The sequence below is a fragment of the Salarias fasciatus genome, chromosome 9, assembly GCF_902148845.1.
Source record: "Salarias fasciatus chromosome 9, fSalaFa1.1, whole genome shotgun sequence".
NCBI lineage: Eukaryota > Metazoa > Chordata > Actinopteri > Blenniiformes > Blenniidae > Salarias > Salarias fasciatus.
Genome location: NC_043753.1, coordinates 7395492 through 7416547, shown reverse-complemented (window position 1 = coordinate 7416547; position 21056 = coordinate 7395492). Strand labels below are relative to the sequence as shown.

The 21056-nt window shown below is 40.6% G+C and overlaps 2 protein-coding genes across 4 annotated transcripts; one reads left to right on the top strand and one right to left on the bottom strand.

Moving 5' to 3' along the window:
• Positions 1-1589: 1589 nt before the first annotated feature.
• tlr22 (toll-like receptor 22) lies at positions 1590-6814 on the top strand. 2 transcript variants are annotated; one of them, XM_030099956.1, is made up of 4 exons: positions 1590-1713; positions 1935-4443; positions 5240-5357; positions 6366-6814. In XM_030099956.1, the coding sequence occupies exons 2-4, from the start codon at positions 1944-1946 to the stop codon at positions 6604-6606; spliced, it is 2859 nt and encodes a 952-aa protein (XP_029955816.1). In that variant the 5' UTR covers positions 1590-1713; positions 1935-1943; the 3' UTR covers positions 6607-6814. The 2 variants fall into 2 exon arrangements, with proteins under 2 accessions (XP_029955816.1, XP_029955817.1); XM_030099957.1 differs by having other exon boundaries at positions 1600-1713; positions 2016-4443.
• A 2674-nt stretch (positions 6815-9488) lies between these two features.
• Positions 9489-18428, bottom strand: ccl20b (chemokine (C-C motif) ligand 20b). Of its 2 annotated transcripts, XM_030099785.1 has the most exons (6): positions 18419-18428; positions 12165-12181; positions 11122-12027; positions 10930-11038; positions 9996-10079; positions 9489-9907 (listed from the first exon to the last, which is right to left on the bottom strand). In XM_030099785.1, the coding sequence occupies exons 3-6, from the start codon at positions 11198-11200 to the stop codon at positions 9841-9843; spliced, it is 339 nt and encodes a 112-aa protein (XP_029955645.1). In that variant the 5' UTR covers positions 11201-12027; positions 12165-12181; positions 18419-18428; the 3' UTR covers positions 9489-9840. The 2 variants fall into 2 exon arrangements, with proteins under 2 accessions (XP_029955645.1, XP_029955644.1); XM_030099784.1 differs by lacking the exon at positions 18419-18428 and having other exon boundaries at positions 11122-14735.
• Positions 18429-21056: the final 2628 nt, after the last annotated feature.

The following is a 21056-nucleotide window of genomic DNA, read 5'->3' as shown; positions in this document are numbered from 1 at the left end:
AATAAGACCAAACTGTTGCAAAGTTCACAGGTATTCTCACCATATTCCAGACTATGTCCAAATTACTTCACCGATTGTGCAAAAGTGTACTACTTTCTCAGCGTCTGACTCAGAACGCAGCGTCACACTATGTCAAATCATCTTATGAAATAATATGACCACAATACACTGCATAATAACCACGCGTGTAATTACTCAACTTTCAGGTTTCTCTTCCTCAAGCGGAGCTCAGACTCCCACTCTGAGTGGCGTGTCTCTTATGTACTGTCACTTGTTTGTGCTTTACAGCGTTAGACAGACTCAGGAAATGCTGATTATCAGCTATAAACGCTCCAGTATGAGCAGGACTGACAGTAGCTCATGTTTCCACCCACTAACACAGAAAGGATGTTTATCTTGGGGTCGATGTAGAGCAGTGCTGTTTTCGGATAAATCCCCCAACTCAGCTCAGCCTATATGTCTGAAACTCACGTGCACGCGCGACTGAAAGTGTAACTTTGTATTATTTCTCAGATGTTTCCTTCCCGGTAAATCAATGGCCTCTTTTGATTCATTGCAAATTTTTGCTGTTATTCACAGAAAATCATGCAATCAGTCAAAAATTGAATTATTGTATGGGACAGGTAAATAAAGAACATCTACACACACACAAAAAAAAAAAAAAAAAAAAAGAAGGAAGAAGGAAGGCGCCATTATATTTACAGAAGCCCAGCAGCATTGTATGTTTTTTTTTGACACAGTACTGGAACACTTCCTCCATCGCTTATGGCTCCATCGGTGTTTCACAGACTTTATCATCGTATAGCTTCATCAGTGACTACATGTGAACACACTCGACACTCATAACCCGTGTTCTGATTTTGTCTCAAATGGAAGAAACTTTGTTTTAATCATATTTGTCATCTTTTGGTTTTCACCACAAAAGTCAGCATTGATAAATATCTACTGATTATAGAAGAAAATGATTACAGAAAAGTAAACTAAAAGGTAACTTCAGATGGTAAGTTATTATTAATAAACAGTGAAGACACCAAACAGGTATCTGAACAAACACAAAAGAACAACATGGATTAACAGGGATCTGCTTTTATTGACATTTTGAATTTATTTCAGTAATATAGACACTTTTCCCAGAAACTGTGTAAACCCAACCTATTCCATCAACTTTCGCCTCTGATGGAATTATGTGCTTTGGTTTTGTCAATGAAATTTAATGAATCTGACATTTATTTGCCATTTAATTTCACTTGCATTAGTTCCACAAGGACCAGACTGCAAACAAACGATGACATTGTGAAGTGCACATGCAGAGGTTTGGGGATTTTTGACTCCCAGTCATCATCAGCCAGAAAAGAGGAAGGAGTGCTGTTGGTTGCTGCAGGGTTTTTTTTTTCCTTTTTTTGGGTGGGAGTGTAAACTTCTCAGAGGAAGTGATTTCACCTACAAAATAACTAAAAAAAGAAGTATGTGAGCCCTGTTTATTGCCAGGGTGGGATGACTGGAGAAAACACCCACTGTGTCCACTCTCACTTCCTCATTTTCTCAGGCAATAAGTATAAACCAGGTAGATGACAGTCAGACAGAGGAACGGCGTGAGAACGCTCACCCTCTGGACAGAAATCATCTCATTTCAACCCTGAAGGTGCTACATCTCCTTCACAATCAGTAAGAAACACAATTAGCTGAAGAGAGGATTGCTCTTTCATCCACCCAGTAAGTATGAAAACTATTTTTGATAAATAATTTCAATCAATACTTAAAGAATGGTTATATTTATCAGATTTTTCTTGTCTTCACAATGTTATATTGCACCTTGGAAATTGTAACTACATGTGAAAATGTATCCTTTTTTATAGGAGTAGTTTTCTTTCTTCTCTGCTTCTTTTGTTAACCAGGTAAATAACAAACTGAGATTTGTTTTTGTGTGTTGATAGCAAAGAAAAATGGGTCTTGAATCAGAAACAACGAAAAGATCGGGACACTTCAAACCAAGCATCATTTTTCTTTTTTTGAAGATGGGTTTCATGGTACCTGCCTGCGGATTTTCACTCAGGAGCTGCAGGATCAGTGACGGCGTCGCGATTTGTAGCGTCCAGAAGCTCACAGCTATTCCTCTCGATATTCCGTCCACTGTCATCGGCATTGATTTAACTATCAACAGGATTTCAAAAATAAAAGCGACAGATTTCATGAATCTCCCGAAGGTGATCCAGTTAGACCTGAGCCGCAACGACATTCAGAAGATTGACGGCGGTGCTTTTGCTCACATGAGTTCTCTCGAGAAGATTAATCTCAACAATAACAAGCTCAACACACTGCAAGAGGGTGTGTTTGAGGGTTTGAGCCAGCTCACTGAACTCAGAATGACCAAAAATTCCCTCAAAAATGTGTCATCTGCTGCTTTCAAACCCATGACCAGCTTGAAGCTCCTGGATCTTACCCGAAACCAACTCAAGCAAGTTGACCTAATCCTGCAACAGCTGCCACATCTGCAGGAGCTCTACGTGAGTGACAATCAGCTGACCACCTTTCAGTCATGGGAGCTGAGCAACAGCTCACTTGGGCTTCGCTACCTGGATTTGTCTCAGAATCCCCTGGGCGTCTTCAACGTCACTGCCGACGTGTTTCCGAACCTCGTGTGGCTCACCCTCGGCGGCACGTCTCGAAAGCACCGGATGAAATTCGAAGTGCGTAACGGGACCTTCCTGAGAAGCGTGTCCACTCTCGACATCAGCGGGCTCTCCATGGCTCTTGATGAGGTGAAAACATTACTGGAGATGGTGAACTCTTCGCTCACTTCTCTCAAGATGAATGGGATGAAACTGAAACTCAGCAAGCTGATCGGCGTCTCCTGCAGCATCCCCACGCTCTCCAGGTTAATGCTCCGAAACAACTACCTCCCTACGATCAATTCAGATCTGTTCCAGCTGTGCGTTAACATCACTGAGCTAGATCTAAGAGGCAGTAAAGTCAGAAATATCACTGATGATGCCTTCAAGTCGCTTCGGAGTTTAATGATCCTGAACCTGAGTCACAACAACCTTTCTTCCGTCCCAGCAGCCACAAGGAATCTACCAACTCTTCAAGAGCTGGATCTCAGCACCTGTCACATCAACAGGCTCCAATGTGATGATTTTGCCAATCATACACATCTCAGACAGCTCAACCTTTATCAAAATCCAATCGTACATCTGAGAGACTGCTTGTTTAAGGATTTACAACAGCTGAGCACTCTGAAACTGCAGACAAGTAGCTTAACCACACTGAACGGTGCTTTCAAGAAACGCCTGCCAAACCTTAAAAATCTATCCTTGAATGGAAATAAGATCACATCTATCAATTCTGAGGAATTTCGAGGCCTGACCTCCCTCCAGAACCTGTCTTTACACAGCAACCAGATAAAAAAACTGAACAAGCGTAGTTTTGCTGGACTTACAAGTCTTGCCAATCTGAAACTGCAACAGAATGAAATCACAGAAAAGCAACTAGAAACAGGTGCTTTTGATGGTCTGATCAACCTAAAAAGACTGGATCTGACGGAGAACAAGATCAAATATAAAAGCAGCTCGACTCGAAAGAGTCCACCGTTTTCCGATCTGCCCCGTCTGGAGGAGCTGAGCGTTGGTTTACAGGGGAAGAGGGGATGGTCCTATCTGCCCCAGAACTTCCTGCAAGGCCTGTCCAACCTTTTGAGTTTAAACTGCAGGAACATGAGGCTTAAATCACTGCGCAAAGACATTTTTAACTTCACGCCTCAGCTGGAAAACCTCGACATCAACTCCAATACCCTCTCTGACCTCTCATCAGAACTCTTCTCCCCAATCGGAAACCTGAAAAGTCTTTATCTGAGCAGGAACTACCTGAAGTCCCTGGATTTCTTCACGCATGCCAACCTCAGCAAGCTGGAGTTTCTGCAGGCGAGGATGAATCAATATTCAGTCTTCAGAGAAGAAGTTATCAGATCCTTACCTGCTTTGGTTTACGTGGATATAAAGGGAAACAGTTTCACATGTGACTGTGACAACGAGTGGTTCATCCAGTGGGTGATAAACGACACTCAGACACAAGTTGTTGATGCCTACAACTTCCAATGCAACTATCCTCCGAGTATGAAAGGTAAGCTGCTGCTGAACTTTGACATGCAGTCGTGCTCACGGGACACCGCCTTTATCTGCTTCGTCACGACCACATTGGCTACGCTGTGTTTGATGGTGGTGCCTTCCGTCTACCACTTCATGAAGTGGCAGCTGGTCTACACGTACTACATCTTCTTGGCCTGGCTTGCTGACACAAAGCACAAAAACAGGGAGGTTCCTCATCAGTACGACGCCTTCATCTCCTACAACACCCACGACGAGCCCTGGGTCATTCAGGAGCTCCTTCCCAAGATGGAGGGGGAGCAGGGGTGGAGGTTGTGTCTGCACCATCGAGACTTTGAACCAGGTAAGACTGCATGTTCAAGTCAAATATAAATTTTCATTTGAAATGTTGTGTAAACAGGGTCTTAGTGGCCGTAAAACTGATAATATTCATGCTTGTTTCTGGTCATTCCCATAGATACTCGGGACTAGGATACATAAATCTCCTCAATGACTAGATATTCTGTGATCACTGACATAAGTGAAAAGTCTGGTGGGTTAGATCAAGAGATTCAAACATATTTTAGTTCAGGGGTCACATACAGCCTGATTTCATCTTGAATGGGCTGGACCAGTAAAAAAGGGCGAGTATAGCTAATGAAAATATCTATTTTTTCAAAGAACCAAACAACTACTGTGGAAAATGACTACAATCTCAACATAAAGCAAATTTTAATGGTGCTTTCTGGGGCAAAATACAGCAAAATGCCCGCATTGAGGTTGCTAAAACATGAGTAAATTCAAACTTGGACTATTGCAGGCAAAATATTTTCTTTGTGGTCATCTTCTGTGATTCAGTTCCCTCCTTTTTCCTCAATCACTACAAAGATTAGATACTAGTTTCATCTGCTTTCTGCTCTCCAATCCTCAAAAGATTTGGAATAAAAAAAAAAAAAACAACTGAAAAAAGCAATGTGTGATTTCATCAACACATTAGACATATAACGAGTGTAATTATTCCCAGGAAGTTTCATTTGTTCACTCACAAACAGCAGCAGGTTTTCCAGTCTTGTGCTTTCATTTGGACTCCAGAAGGTGTCACCACAGCACTTTAATACACCGCTCACATCATGAGATTGTTTTCATTTCCTCCTCCCCAGGGAAGTCTATCATAGATAACATCACTGAGGCCATCTACAGCAGCAGGAAGACCCTCTGTGTGATCAGCAGTGGATACCTGGAGAGCGAGTGGTGCTCCAGAGAGATCCAAGCAGCCAGGTATAGTGTCTGCTCACAAACCTGCCTCAGAATGAGGTGGGATTGCTTTTTCAAGATATTTTGTATATCGTTTTTGATTAAAGTTGCAATATAGGTGTTGTGATATAAACGGGACTAGAGAAAATTACGATCAACAAAACAAATAGAATAGAATAGAATACGTTTATTGTCCTCATACATGTATGACAAAATTAATGACACAAAACACATCACACAAAAGAACATCCAAAATCTATTCCCCTGAATGACTTTTCTTTATATTTATGGACATACACAGTCCATATGTGCATCCATGCATATAAATGTACATTCACATGAGTTTGTGTCGTGTTCTGTAGTTTAGGATCTAAGTTTCTAATATCTTACAATATCTCTATACAATGTTTCCAGAATTTCTCGATAATTAGAACATCTCAGAACATCTGCAGGAGATCACCATTTGAGGCTTTACATCTCTGACACATGGAGGAGATAGCATTAGGTCATCTGCGTAGAATGATATTTTATGATTATGAACATCAAATTATATTTCCATATTGGTGGGATTGGATCAGATGGCTGTGAGGTGTAATTTTTTACCACACGTCTCTTCATGTAAAAAAAAATAAAAGTCTGGTTCATTGGAAATGCTGTTACATTTTGAAAAAAAAAAACCAATATATTTTTTCACTTTTTATTCCAAAATTTTATCATTTTCATATAGTGTTTCATCATTGTTGTTTTCAAAGTGGTCTTGTCGTTCTAAAAATAATTATGCAATTGGGAATCAATCAAACAATCGATCAATACAAATATAGTTGAATAAATAAATTGAGGTGATTACAAATGTAAGCATTTTTTTCAATAAGAATAGGAATGAAACGCCACATCAAGCTATGGAAAATTACACGAAAATATTCTTCAGACTACAGGACACAAATTCAAGTAAAATTCAATTCAGTTAAATTTTGTGTGTGTGTGTGTGTGTGTGTGTGTGTTGTATGACTTTTCCTTTGTGTCACCTCTCAGTTTCCGGCTGTTCGATGAGAAGAAGGACGTCCTGATCCTGGTGTTCCTGGAAGAGATCCCTGCCTCCAAGCTATCCTCGTATTTCCGCATGAGGAAGCTGCTGAAGAGGCAGACCTACCTGAGCTGGCCCCGGGCCGGGGAGCACACCGGGCTCTTCTGGGAGAAGCTGCGCCAGGCCCTGCAGACCGGGCAGGAGCTGGATGAGGAGCGGTTCAACCTCACTGTGCTTGACACCGAGTGACGGGAGCAACTCAGAACCAGGGAGCACACTGAAAACTATCTGCACTTGAACGTTACAAACTTTTGTCTGACTTTTGATCTTGACTTCATGTCACTCAAGCCAACAACTCAAGCAGAAATCTTGGTGTAATTAATTATGGAGCATCAGCCACATTAAGACAGTAACAAAATCACCTCCTGAAAGAATTCAAGAACCAACCTTACTTAATTGCAACCTCATTGCATTTTATATATATATATATATATATATATATATATATATATATATATATATACGTGTATATATTCATTATTTTATTTCTTTTATAAAGCTTTATCTTGGTTTATTCTCCTTTTCACACATTTATTATTCACTTTTTATACTTTTTTTTTGCATTTGATATGCCTTGTAAAGCACATTAATCTACCTTGTGTCTGAATGGTACAATGCAAATAGTTTCCTTTTTTTTTTTTTTTTTTTTTTATGTCAAATCTGCACATTGACGAATGTATTCCTGATCACCTAAGACAGTAATGAATGAAAAGTAAGAGTTATGCTAAATATTTGAAACATATATTCATTATATATCTTTATTGATTGAAATAGCCTGCTGAAAAAGATAAAATATCACTCTCACTTAAAGATGATTGTCAAAGTTGTTCCATTTTTGAATTTCAACCTCTTGCAGTACATCTTTGCACCACCAGGTGGTACGTTTGTATTTCATGAGAAACTCACATGGAACTGATAAGTTCACAACATTCATACGAGGGCCTTGTTTGCAAGTCAACATTTAAAGTGAAAAACAAACGGACGAAGAACAATAGAGACCTTGCCCTCAAGGGTTCGGTCCCTAAAAAGCAGTCCTACCAGGTAAAATAATTTCACATTCTTCATATAAGAAAGAAAAAAGAGAAAACAATTGAACTCGAATTAGGACAGAAAATTTAAAGCTTAGTGATAGCTCAAGCTGCCTCCCAAGAATAATATTTGTTGAATGAATTAAGAGAATAAGACTAAACTTGAGCAATTGCTTGAGAAAAAAACATTAATTTCACCTACAGAGATTACGCTTGGAGAACTTCGACCATGGTAATACGTCCAGCACTGTTTGCAAATCAATGACAACAGAATAAAGAAAAAGAAAAAAATCTCCTCAATTAAAGGTTGTACCAGAACAACAACCCATATCCCAGAAGAAATAAATAGCTCAGGAAGTTTTACAAAAACCTTAATTTATCACAAATTCACCTATCAAACTCTAGCATAAATGCATTCCACAATAACAAAGAACTGTCGACTTTGAATAATGACCAGTACATGGCCCTGAGCAATTAATACCATCACAAGAACTCTATGAGGCCCTCAACAACAAGAATTCCCCAGAATCAGACAGTTTTCCTACAGAGTTCTACAAAGAATTCTAGCTAATACTTGAACCAATATTCAACAGAATACAATTTCACTTATTAATGTAGACCTAAAAATCATCTGCACGGCGTCGGCTAGGAGACTAGAGAAAGCCACACCACACATCATCCATCCTGACCAGACTGGGTTCATCAAGGGTCAACACTCTACTTCCTGGTGTGTCTGGCCATTTACGAGGTCAGACTCACCTGGATTAATCAGTTCATCCTATCATGAAACACAGGAAATAAAGGTGCTGTCTGAACTTCAGGAAGTAATGGAGCTCTGCATATAGCCCATTGTCTCATGAATGCCAAGAAGCTTTTGACAAAGTGAACTGGAAATTTGTATTTGCCACTTTACAAAAATGTAAGTTTGGGCACAATTTCTTTTCTTAGATCAAAATACCACAGAGTTTACCCAGTGCCTGTGTTCAAACAAACGATCAAGTTCTTCATGCTTCAACCTCCAAAGAGGCACCAGGCAAGGTTGCCCACTCTCCTCATCTCTTTGTGAGATATTCATTGAAACCCTTGCAACATTTAGACAAAACGGTTTTATATGAGGAATCTAGACACCTACTCTGAACCATAAAATTAGCCTCTATGCTGACGATATGTGACCTTTTCTTCAAAATTCACAAGTATCTGTCACTAAAACAACATTGAAACATATATTCTCCTCTGTCTCTGAATACTCCTTTAACTGGAATAAAACAACCATTTGACCAGTAATCTCTGACTTCAGGAATATACCAACTACTCCGCTAGAATCAAGAAACATCAAATACTTTTGGTGTCAACATTTCCGCCAACCTATCTTTCTTGACACCGCTTTACTTCAAACAATAGAAGAAGGCCTTGCATGGTGGAGGAATCTAGTCATATCACTTACGGAAAGATTGGTGACAGTCAAGATAATGATCTTGCCAGAAATAAACTAGATCTTCTCAATGGTCCGATCTCAACCTGTTCTGAATTGGTTTAAAACATGAAACTTGAATGTTTCCAAATTTTTTATGGAAAACTTAACCCCTGTGAATAAGTTTAAAAACGCTTCATAGCTTCGTTCATAATGACGCTCCAGAGAGCTGATGGGGGTCAAGGGTCATGCTCAGGGACCCGCAGTCGTGATCTGTGGGATGTGAATGTGCAAATTCCTGATCCCAAGGCTGCTTCTCTGACTTCGCACTTTGAAAGAGCCAGAAGTCGAGCTGGAACATTCCTGAACCTTGAATCAGCGGGTTAATGATTGACGACTCCTTTGTGTTCAGTTAGCGGCCTCTTTAATCTGTGAGTCAGGCCTCCATGTGAGATAAAAAGTGTCATCGAATAAAAAAATGTCATAATGATAATCATAATACAATTTGTGTGTCCTTAATTTGAAATTTCAAAGTCTTTCTGTGTTTGCGCAGCCTGCTGACCTTCAGTCAAAACAACACTTATTAATCATCTCAAACACATCATGACTGGTATTTTCCTTTATTATTATTATTATAACGGTTTACATAGAGTTCAAACAACTCAAAATAACATTTTGGACAAATGCTCACGACAAATAGCATCATCTCTATGAGGAAACAGAGTTTCATACTTTAGCTTATTGAGAAATATACCAACTTAGAAAAATATACTTATGCCAAATAAATTAAAATGTAGTGACGACTGTAGCGTCAGGTTTACTCCAAGTCAGGAATATTACACTTTTCTGTTTATAAAACAGAACAAATGTGAGTAAAATTCACACAAACATCCCCCTTTAAAAAAACCAAAGTAAAAATAACTGCAGAAGGGGAAGCATTTCTATTAGAATATCGATCCGTGGTGCATCAGATGTTTGTGGTAGTCATGCTGATATGGAGGCCACTTCATTTTCCTGTTTGAGGACCGGAGTTGGCTTTTTCTTCCTTTCACTGCAAAGAAGATAAAAGAAGAATGAGCGAATGAATCTCTCAGGAGCGGAGCTGAAAATACGGCAAGAGGAAGAGTGTCGATACTCACTCGATGCACTGCATGACCCTCAGCGTGAAATTGGAGGCGGGATCTGCACACAGGAACCTGCTTTTGCCGCCCTGCATGTGGAAGCTGCGGGAAAACAAAGATCACACCAGGTTACACTTTAATCCCCGGAGCAGGTTAGACTGCTGACTGATTTAAACCACCGAGATTAACACCGCTTTCTGTCACCTGACATCATTCTTTGCTGAAATGTGAATATTTTCTCACAGATTTGGTGTATGAAGTAAACTGATGGTCCTTCAGATCTGATTGTGTCAGTTCATTCACTTTAATTCTCTTCATTTATAATTAAAAACAGCCACCGACACTTGTATATGAAAAAAATACGTGAACCCATCAACCCTCATTAAAACCCAAAAGTGTGAATAAAAGAATTTTCAAATACATATTATATATTTAAGCCTGTTGAACAGCATTAAACTGATGAAAGTGATCTTTTTTATTACTGATAAGAAACATTTGGCATATATTTGATGAAGGAAACACTTTCACAAGCATAGTGCTTCTCCTAAAGCACATTAAAAAAAAATGTAAATAAGTTTGTCTTTTAGAATTATCTGTATTGCACTTGCAATTTCACAAACATATTTAAATGTGTGTTTTTGTGTCTTTTTCACTCAATGGTGTTGTAACAAGGACCCTCAAAAGAACTAGATGAAGTTTTTAAGTTTAATCTCAGAGGAAAGAGAGAAACTGTCTTGTTATCAACCACTTCCAGGGGATTTCAGGACAGTTCCTACACAGTAACAACACTATATGACAGTAAAAGGAGCATCTTTGCTGTGAGAATCCAGAAACTATGAACTTTCTTGCGTTTTTAGAGTTTTGAAAATCAAACTAAGTGCATCAAAACAAGTCTTCCTCCCCTCCAGCATTAAATTTTCTAATGGGAAAGACTTCCTGAGAGTTTACTCACATGATGGCATCGATGTCACACGAGTTGTTGATGGTCTGAACCGAGTAGTCCTTCACTCGTTTGCAGGATATAGGCTTATCCTTGTGAATGTAGTTCAGGCAGCACCTGGCTGGAAACACACAAAAATCATTTTCTCAGGTTTGCTCACTCTCCAGTGTGTGTGTGTGTGTGTGTGTGTGTGTCTGAACTCACCTGACTGCGTGCTGCCGATGAACGTGCAGAGGATGAGGAGGGAGCACAGCGCCACCAAACACACCTGCCTGTTCGTCATGCTTTGGGTGCAGTCGCTCTGCAAGTGTGTGAGAGTGTGTGTGTGTGTATGTGTGTTGCCAAAGCTCCTGGAGGCAGTCAGTGAGAGTGTGTCTGACTCGGCCCCGGCCGGCTCCTTAAGTAGGACGTGTGAGGGGTTTTCCCCCGTCAGACAGGCTTGTGTGATGAAATAAAAAAGAAAAAAACCTTCACCTGCCGCCTGGCAGCTCCACACCTGTTATCAAACACGACTTTTACAACCTGAGGCGTGATCTGAACTCTCACGGCGGATATTTCTAATCTGTCGGTCCATGATATTGTTTGGACAGTCCAGATTCTTAGTGTATTTCACGCGATCGGTCACATTCATCCATTCATCTCACACACACACACACACACCCAGGGCGATGTTAGGAATCAAACCGCTGACCACTGAACTGAGAGACAAAACACTTCACCAGCGAGATGGGCATTAAGTTGCATGAGACAGTAAATCTTATTTTGGTCTGAAATTGGTTATTTTTGTGACATTTGTAGGAAATGAGCCCGCGGGACTCTGGGGTGTTCCGTCTGTTTTCCAGTTCTTCCAGCATGAAGGACGTCCTTCCAACCTGTGAGCATCCTGGTCGTTCCCCCTCAGAGTGGGACCGTCTCTTGCTGGACAGAGGACAGTCTGGACACTAGAGAGAAAAAACTCAGCCCAAACAGACCAGAAGTGGAGTCATGACCTGCATTTTCACACATTCTAGTTTTTTTGTTGTTTTTTTTCTAAAAGGTTTGAAAAACCAGAAATACAAGATTTAGATAAATACTGGGTTTGACAAACGTGCTGTAATTGATGCCACGGCTCTTTCTGGCAATTTTATAAAGTCATAACACTTATGTGTTTTGAGTAACAGACATGAGTCACTGTCGTGTCCAGTCTGCCTTCAGTCTTTGCACAGTTAAGGGAAGTAAAGTCTTCCTGAAATCTCAGCTTGTTGAACAGAGGACAGTCTGGACTCTGGAGATCCACTCTGTGCAAAGAAAATAACTAGATCCAACAAAAAGATCATTTTCCCCCCAAAATCTGTTCCACAACAAAAATGCTAATGTTATTGAACATTTCACCTTATTGCTTTTCAGTGACGCTCATGTTGCTCAGTGCTTATCAGAGAAACGCTCCAAGTTTTGATGTCCGTCATAAAGCTCGGCACCGGAAGCATGTTTTTCTATCTGACACACTCAGGTTATTCAGTAACTTTAGCTTGCTGCGCCACTGCTGAAGAATTCCGTGTGTGTGTGTGCGGAGGAGTTGGAGTACGTGTGGTTTTGGTGTGTGTGAAGCTCGCTGATGTAACACAATGAAATTGGGTTCATCAACTTTCTTAAAGAAGTGGAGGTGTGGAGCTTTTCTTGGGGCATTCATTAAATGTCAGATTTCAGAGGGTGAATAAAGACAGACAGAAAATCCCTCCAAAGCTCGACACCAGCTGGATTGTTCACTGTTTGTTTTGGGTTGTTTGACTAAACGCACCCACTGCAAGTCCGACCTTGAAACTAACAATAACGTGGCTCAGTCTGTGCTTCTGGGCAGGGACCCTCTGTAAATGGTAAAACTGTTGCAACAGCCAAGACAAAAGCTAGAAAAATACCTGATGGTGTCACTGGTGTTCACCACAGCCTCGCCAAAACCACTGCAGCCTTCACTGGTCTCCTGTTGAACAAACATTTGATATAAAAGAAAGGCTTCTTCATTTTTTTTTTTTTTTTTACTTTTTTTTTTGGTTTTTGTCCATTTTACAGAAACACCACAGATACAAAGAAAAACAAATATAAAACAAATCAGAAACAAATAAGATAACTGTCTGGACACGTCAAGGTCAGTTTACATTAGATATATTATATGTTCCATAGTTTACAGTATCACTTTTTTGTAACTTTTTAAGAAAAGGGTCCATTTCTTCCATTGTTTGTCATATACCGGTCCCTTCAGTCTGAAATCAAGTGCCATTTTTCCATAACTGAGATTCCCTCTACAATTCTCATCCAGTCTTCCTGAGTTGGTGGGTCAGGCTTTAGCCAACTCTTCGTTATGGCTTTCTTACTTGCAGCCAAAATCACCTTCGTCAAAGTCATGTCCTCATTTTTAAACATCTGTGTTATATTTCCAAGGTACATCACTGAACAAGTGTTGGGAATTCTATAACCAAGAATTTTGTATGAAGTCGCACCAAGTTGTTCCCAATAGCTGGTAATTTTAGGACAACTCCAAAAGACATGCGTATGATTAGCCTCTACCTCTCCACACAACCTCCAGCAGCCCTGTGGGACACAAGTTTGTCTACTTTTGATTTTAGGTGTAATTGTTACGACCAGGGCTCTTAAAGGAGGAAGGAAGTAACATAAACCCAGTTGTTGAAGGTAAACAGAGGTGTTTAATAAATAAAAAGGGTAACAAGAACTGAGGGACACCATAAGTCGAACATAACACCAAATGAGCAACCAAAAAGCGCTGCAAACGGTGATCCCTAACTAATAACCAAACAGAACAAACAAACCACACGGCCACAAAACTGCACAGGCAGTTCAACAAAACTCAAGGCCGAACACAGAGATCAGTTTTCTACTGCCGAGCCAGACGAACGAGGAGAGACAGGTCACTGATCAGATACAGCCTCCCCCAGACTGATCCTCCCGCCAGGCTTTTGAGGATGAGGCTCCTCCAATGGCCGTCCGTGATTGGAGGCCACCGTATCCTCCCTGATGGTCTGGTGCCTCAGCCAATTATTCAATTATCACCTCCATGCCTGAGAGCCTGAAGGTGAAGCAGAGGGAGAGAAACAGCCACACCTGTACGTGCACACACACGCACACAACACAACACATCCCATAAACAATACGGCAGCAGCCGTAACAGTAATGAAAAATCGTGTCAAGTTCTTCCAGCAGAATTCCCTCCATGACAATGAATTAGTTGCGCTCTGCTGGACTTCACACATTTGGAGCCATTCGTCCTCTGTTATTTTAGCCTTCAGTTCTGTTTCCCATTTGTGTTTAATGTATGAAGTTGTTTCCGCTCGGCATTCCTTCATTGAATTGTCGAGGGCTGAAATTGCTTTTACCTTCTTTTGCAAAAAAGAATCTATCACTACCCCGATGATGCTGTGAGTCTTGTCAGATAGTTTTGGTCTAATTTGTTTTGTCAAGTAATCTCTCACTTGTAAATACCTAAAATGGTCTTTATCATCTAAATCATATTTTGATTTTAGTTCTTGGAAACTCAAAAGCTGCCCATTTTTTAGAAGAGTTTGCTGTTATTCCCTTTTTTTCCCCATTGTTGAAATGATTGATCAGTTTTTCCTGGTTTGAATTTTGTATCATACCTAAGCCATTTTAAAAGGAGAGCCTTTTCTTTTAGATTGTATTTTTCTAACACCAAGTGCCATACTTCCAGTGTAAATTTGAGTATTGGGTTCATTTTGCTCTTCAGGGATGTTGTTAACTCTTTATCTGCGAGAAAAAATGAGTTTTGAAACCTAGAACTTCTTTTTCAATTCCTTTCCAGCGGGATTCGCATTCTGGTCTACACCAACAAGTGACATATACCCCTTCCCCACTGCAACTAGCGGGTCGACCCGTGTCTGCGACCCGCTAACTATCGCCTTTTTAGACACCTTTCCCACCGCCTGCAGACCCACTTCTCACCTCCTGCTGGCGAGCCGCATCGCTGCGTTTTCCCGCACTGATGGTGTCCCACGGTGATGACATCATCAGCGCGACGGAGCAAAACGAAAGTAAACAATGCAGCGGAAAACAGTCCCTGTTACCTGTAGACGAATCTCCTCTTCCCCACGGATCAGGGGAAGCTCTCTGGTCTCGCTGTCTTGCCACTGCTGGGTCATGTTGACGAAGGAAATCTCACGCTGTGTCCAGAAACAACAACCAGCGCGCTAACTTAGCCACGCTGCGTCGACATCATCATGTAAGTTCCCGGATGTGTCCCTCCCACTAAAAGCCGGTGGAAAGCTGACCCGGGAATTTACTGGGTGGACTGCAGGGTGAACGACCCGGGTCGAAATCCCGGGTCAAACCCTTTCCTACTGCCATGGCTTAGTGGGTTTAAATGGGTTTTTTGGCCAGTGGGAAAGGGGTAATAGTTGTGCTGCAAAGAAATATTCCTTTAGATTGGGGAGGGCCATCCCCCCTTTAGCTTTCGGGAGTTGCAATGTTCTGTATTTGATCCGTGGCTTTTTCCCATTACAAATAAATCTCAAAATCATTTTATCCCATGCTTTGAATTTGCTTTGTGGTACAGGAAGTTAGAGGGGCTGAAACAGGTATAGTAATCTGGGCAATACATTCATTTTGATTATTTGTATTTGAGAAATAAAATCTGCTGGTAAGGAGGACCATCTATCCAAGTCTTTCTTAATATTTTCTTCAATTTTATTATAATTTATCTCAAACATGGTAGAGAACGACTTTGTCAAAGTAATTCCTAAGTACTTAAAGGTGCTGTAGGCAGGATTCAGCATCTCCGCCATCTTGCTTCGGGTTACCTAAGCAAGATGGCGATTTGACCCATCTAAGATGGTAATTTGAAACCCAGCACAGCCAATCCTATCCTGTTTTCTCTGACATCACGCCCTTACGCAAGTTAAGCCCCTCCCACAAGAACGTGTGACGAATGCCCCTCGACCAATCATGGTTAGAGCCTCAGGGCTCTTCTGATTGGTCAAAGATACCTGGAGCTGTCGAGATTCCTTTTCAGCTCAGAACAGAGACAGATGGAAACGCTGCGCCCTCATGATAGTGCAATTATGCTACACTCCTAAAGGATTATCAAAGGATACTCTAACATTTAATCCAAAGAAAACACAGAAAAATTAGCATTGACTAGCAAAATCCTGCCTACAGCACCTTTAATTGATTGCAAGTTCCATTTTAGTTTGTATTTTTCTTTAATATTTCGAGAGGGAGTATCATTGAATGATCAAATTTGTGTCTTATCAATGTTAATTTTATACCCTGAAAGATATTCATACATTTGAAATAAGTTCATTAAATTCAGGAGGCACAAATCTGGATTTTGAAGGAAAATATTGACATCATCAGCAAAAAGCCCAATGCCATGCTGCTCTCCAGAGACTGTAATACCCTACAGATTTGGACTTGGCCTTACAGCTTGTGCAAGAGGTTCTACATATAACGAGAAGAGCAAGGGGGCAGACCATAGACAGTAAATAAATGGATAGACGTTTCGTGACTTCACCCATAGAGTTCTCAACTGCCGTTCTGAAGACCACAAGCGAGTCCAGCAGGACGTCTCCGCATTGAATATTTGAAACCGGATGTAAATGTGATTGGTCCCGCCCATCACGTGACCGCATCACGTGGACAGAGGAGTGGGCAAGGATACAGGAAGAAAGAGAGGTCACAGGTCACACGATAAACAAAAAAATGGAGAAGCAGAGACAGAAAAGTGTCTTTCAGAAGCAAAAAATAAGTGAAGCCAAACAAGAAAAAGAGCAAAGCTCCCGAAAACAACTGGTTTCTTTATAAAGAAAGACGCTAATACTTTCAACGCGGCCGAGGGGGCCACGGCGGTACAAGAAGATGAGGAAGAGATGTCGATCACCGCCAGCAGCAGGTCAGCCTCATGCCGCCCGGTAGAGGAGGAGGAGGGAGGGGGCGGCAGTGAGGAGCCTCAGCCACCACCGCCCAACCACAGTGATGGAGAGCTGCATGGGGACAGTGATGACGAGGAGGAGATGGAGGAAGAAGACAGACAACTTGAGTTGATCCCAGGCGAAGAGGACATGCCGGTGCCGCCGCCAGAGTCAGTTAAACCTAAATATCCCACTGACATTGGACATTTTCCTGATGTTTTGCATGCAAATTTGAAACATTACATCATGTTACATCGTCACACGTTACATCATCAGTTAAACTACCATTTACTTTGATTCTGGCAGCGGGCTTGTAGTGTAGAGTCTTTATACACTGAACTAAATCCTTTTTAAAACCAAACCTTTTCAGTACTTCATATAGAAACCCCGACTTACACTGTGAAATGTTTTTTCTTGGTCTAAAATAATTAATATAGGCTTCTTCATCATTTTAAACTGAATACTACGAAGATTTTGGACCCACGCCCTATCCCTATCATTTTTATAGTGAGACAAGATCATAAATACCTTTATTGTCTCTCTGCGTCCAGTGGCTGGCTCCCAGCTGTTAGCATTGTATTAGCTTAGCTCAATAGCTGGAGGTGAAGAGGAGACAGAGTCGGACTGACGAAAGTGGATCCATTTGGTTTTCGTCGACTAAAACTAGACTAAAACTATGAAGTGTAGAAATGACTAAAATGTGACTAAAACTAATGAGCATTTCGTCCAAAAGACTAAAACTAAAACTAAATCAAAATAGGCTGTCAAAAACAACACTGACCTGCTCCTTAAGTTAAGCTGTTTTAGAAACTTTGTTGATTTCAACCACTCCAGATCTTTTCCCAGCAATTTTTAGCATTTTTATTTTTCTATTTCAAACATTTGTAGCTATTTTAGGCATTTTGGATATTTCTCTTTGTTCTTCTTTTTTCCTCTTCATTTTAGCTACATTTTCATGCTGTATCTGTTTCAGCTGATTTTGCAAGAATTTCAGACTTTTTCTCAGAATGCAGCAGATTGTTTCTTCCAACTCAGTATTTCTGCTTTACTTCCACAATTTAGAGATGAAAATCAGATTTTTGACTTTGTCTCAAAAATACAAGATTTTTCTTTACAGAATTCAGACTTTTATCCAGGAATTCAGATTTTCTTTTTTCTTTCCCAATTCTGGGCTTAAAATGTGAAGGATTTTTTTTCTTATTTAGAAATCTGATTTTAAAATTTAATTTTCATTTATGCCACCGTCCAAGATTAAAGCTATAGTGCGTAACTTTTAAATGTCTATGAACGTCCGTTTTAGCCAGGCCACTACTACTGGAGATGACAAAATGCAGATTAAGCCGATTGGCTCCTCTAACATGTCGCGGGATTTTTCAGTATATATAATTATTGCTTTGCGTGTCGACCGGCGACATTCCCGCGCTGGCGCGCAGGAAATTACGCATTTTACGTCACAGCAAGAAGGGAGGGGGAGGACGGGAGGGTCTCATAGCAACAGGCTCAGCTCACAGGCTCAGGCAGACCGAGGAAGCGACATGCTACTTCAGGGTTCAGTCCGGGCGCCCCGCCCGCGCTAAGTTGTGCAGCACCCAGTCAACGGAGGAAAAAAAACAAAAAAAAAACCTCTCAGATGGCGAACACCGGCAGCATTAGCAGCATTAGCGGCGTTAGCAGCCAGCAACGTTAGCAGTAACACCACACGCTACCCCTCACCCCACCCCACCGCCAAACTCTTTTCCTGTAGGAAACACTGTACTTTGTGTGTAACACTTCGTTTTTCATCAAGAAGCAGCTACTGGAGACCAACGGACAACAAATGATTTCTGCTGACCACCACTGGGTCTTTTCATCCACTAACCTGTCAGTTACAAATTAGCAGGCACCTTGTCTCCCGTTTTAATAAGCTATTTACATTTCTGTGGCAAAAAAAAGAAAACAATAATTACCTCTTAGAAAGAATCCATCTTTTTTTTCACCAGCTGTCCTTATTCATGCAGAATAAAAACTGTTTCCAACTGTGATTCGCGCTGTGGAAACGCGAATCACCGTGGCAGATTGGGGGGAGGGGGGAGGGGGGGGCACTGGGGACACCCGAGCGTACGTCATATGGAAGCGCCGGCTTTATTGTTGTAATAACGCAGAATTCCGCTAGAGGGCGACCGAAGTTACGCACTATAGCTTTAAAGTCAGACACAAATTTAGCTGAGAACTCTTTTCAATGTCTTTACTTCTCTTCCACAATCATGTTATCTGAGAAAGTAAAGGAAAACGAATTCCTTAAGAAGTTTCCTAATCTTGGCCTCAATCTTCATAACTTGTCATTCATTCAATTTCAAGTGTGTCTGGGAATTTTTCCCCATTAATCACATGTGGCAGGTAAAAGTTTGAAGAACGTGAACGTAATGCTGAGAGCAAATAACAGCCAGACGGACTCCTCCATCTTTAATTACAGCTTTGATCATGGGTGGATTTTCATCAAAGAGCGGCGAGTTCACCATTCAACATTCACTGGGTTTAATGACCAGGCTCTTTCTCTGAATGCATTCTTCTTTATCGTGGAGTACCTTAATTAAGCCGACAGAAGAGAGAAGATTAAAAATTACATGGTTTAACACTTTATGACAGGAAAGTCCTGAACTATTGTGAGTGTGAAATGCAACGTCAACGACAGCTTTTTGAATTAAACATAATTACAATAAATCATCCACAAACCAGGAAGCATGAATACAAAAAGGGACAAACGGACAGACAGACACAGCACAATCATGGAAAGCTGAAGAAACATATGAAAATCAATTAAAAAAAACACAGCAAGCTGAAAAATGACTGTATAGATGCACAAATAAACTCCAGAGAAACATAAAAACAACCAAAAATAAAAGAGAAAGACTAAACTGTGCAGAAAAAGATCATAAGTACAACCAAAGGCTAATAAAAACTAAGCAAAGATGCCGCAAATTCATTAAAGATAAAAGGTAACCATTGGTGGAACACAGTAAAGTCACGTCAAACAGAAGAACTGGACACTAAATGAAAAAATTGTGACGAGAAAGAAACATAAAACAATCATGAAAGAGACAAAATAACTGTCATCAGGCAAAAATTCTCCACAAAAATAATGTAGCATGACATGACAAAATAATCCAAAGTCGATGTAGAACAACTGCAATTGCAAATAAATTAAGTTAATGATTCGAGTGGTGAAAACATGCTCAACAGGTCAAATCTGGTGTGACTTCCTGGTGCAAACGGTTACAGCACGAGATTAAAATCTGGTTTTACAAAAGTCCCGGGGCTAAAAACGGTGTTCAAAATCACGTCACCTGAAGAGATCAGGATGGAGACGTGAGCTTTGTGTGGCGGAGGCGCGTCGCTCCCCTGGAGCTCTGATGCAACAAGACTCCGGAGAGAGTCAGGTTACTGCTGCGGCTCGCTCAGGGCTTCAAGAGACAAAAGGAGAGCAAACAGTCCTGAAGAGAGGCAGCAGGAGGCATAAAATGAAAAAAACAAAATAACAAAACAGATGTATTTTGGCTACAAAATAACCATAATGATGAGAATATGAGGTTAAAAACAAAAAAGTTCAAAGACAAAGAATATTACATGATGTTATTAGAGAGAAAACAAACCCAATTCATAAAAAAGGCAAAAAGCAACCAGAAAAACAGAAAACTTTACACCTACAATGGAATGAAATCAACTTTAATGGAAAAAAGCTATGAAAAGAACAAATAAAATTTCTGCAGAAAAAACGCAAATCGTCCGCAAAGTCATGAAAAACAACTTCATACAGACACAAAAAAGACAAAACCATCTCATGAACGTGCAAAATTAGTGTTAGAAAAAAGACAGTCAAGAGAAAGGTGAAAAAAGACACTAATATATAAAAACTGACTGAAGACATTGATATATGCTTAATAGGGCCAGAAATAGTTCTGGGTTGAAAAGTGGTGTAAATTAAATACAAACATGCAAAAAAGGCACAAACTATTCTCAAAAACTGACCGAAGAGAGAAACAAAGTGAACACAGATGCAAAATTTGACCTCAAAAAGACGGAAAGAGACACAAAAATTCCCACCAGGAGTAAAAATACCCACAAACAAGGTCAAACCTTGGCAGGGACAGAAATAGACGAGAAATTGCTGGACAGTGACAGAAAAAACCCCTGGGAGAACAATGTGGCCTCAGGTGAACTCTTACGGCATGTAGCGTGAAATCTATTTTT

What these genes read in the sequence shown, in the direction of transcription:
- tlr22 (XM_030099956.1), top strand. Translation starts at nt 1,944, where the DNA reads ATGGGTCTTGAATCAGAAACAACGAAAAGATCGGGACACTTCAAACCA. An exon ending in CCATCGAGACTTTGAACCAG is followed by an intron (nt 4,444 to 5,239) that starts GTAAGACTGCAT and finishes CCTCCTCCCCAG; the next exon opens with GGAAGTCTATCATAGATAAC. An exon ending in AGAGAGATCCAAGCAGCCAG is followed by an intron (nt 5,358 to 6,365) that starts GTATAGTGTCTG and finishes GTCACCTCTCAG; the next exon opens with TTTCCGGCTGTTCGATGAGA.
- ccl20b (XM_030099785.1), bottom strand. Translation starts at nt 11,200, where the DNA reads ATGACGAACAGGCAGGTGTGTTTGGTGGCGCTGTGCTCCCTCCTCATC. An exon ending in CATCGGCAGCACGCAGTCAG is followed by an intron (nt 11,039 to 11,121) that starts GTGAGTTCAGAC and finishes GTGTGTTTCCAG; the next exon opens with CCAGGTGCTGCCTGAACTAC. An exon ending in TGTGACATCGATGCCATCAT is followed by an intron (nt 10,080 to 10,929) that starts GTGAGTAAACTC and finishes GTTTTCCCGCAG; the next exon opens with CTTCCACATGCAGGGCGGCA.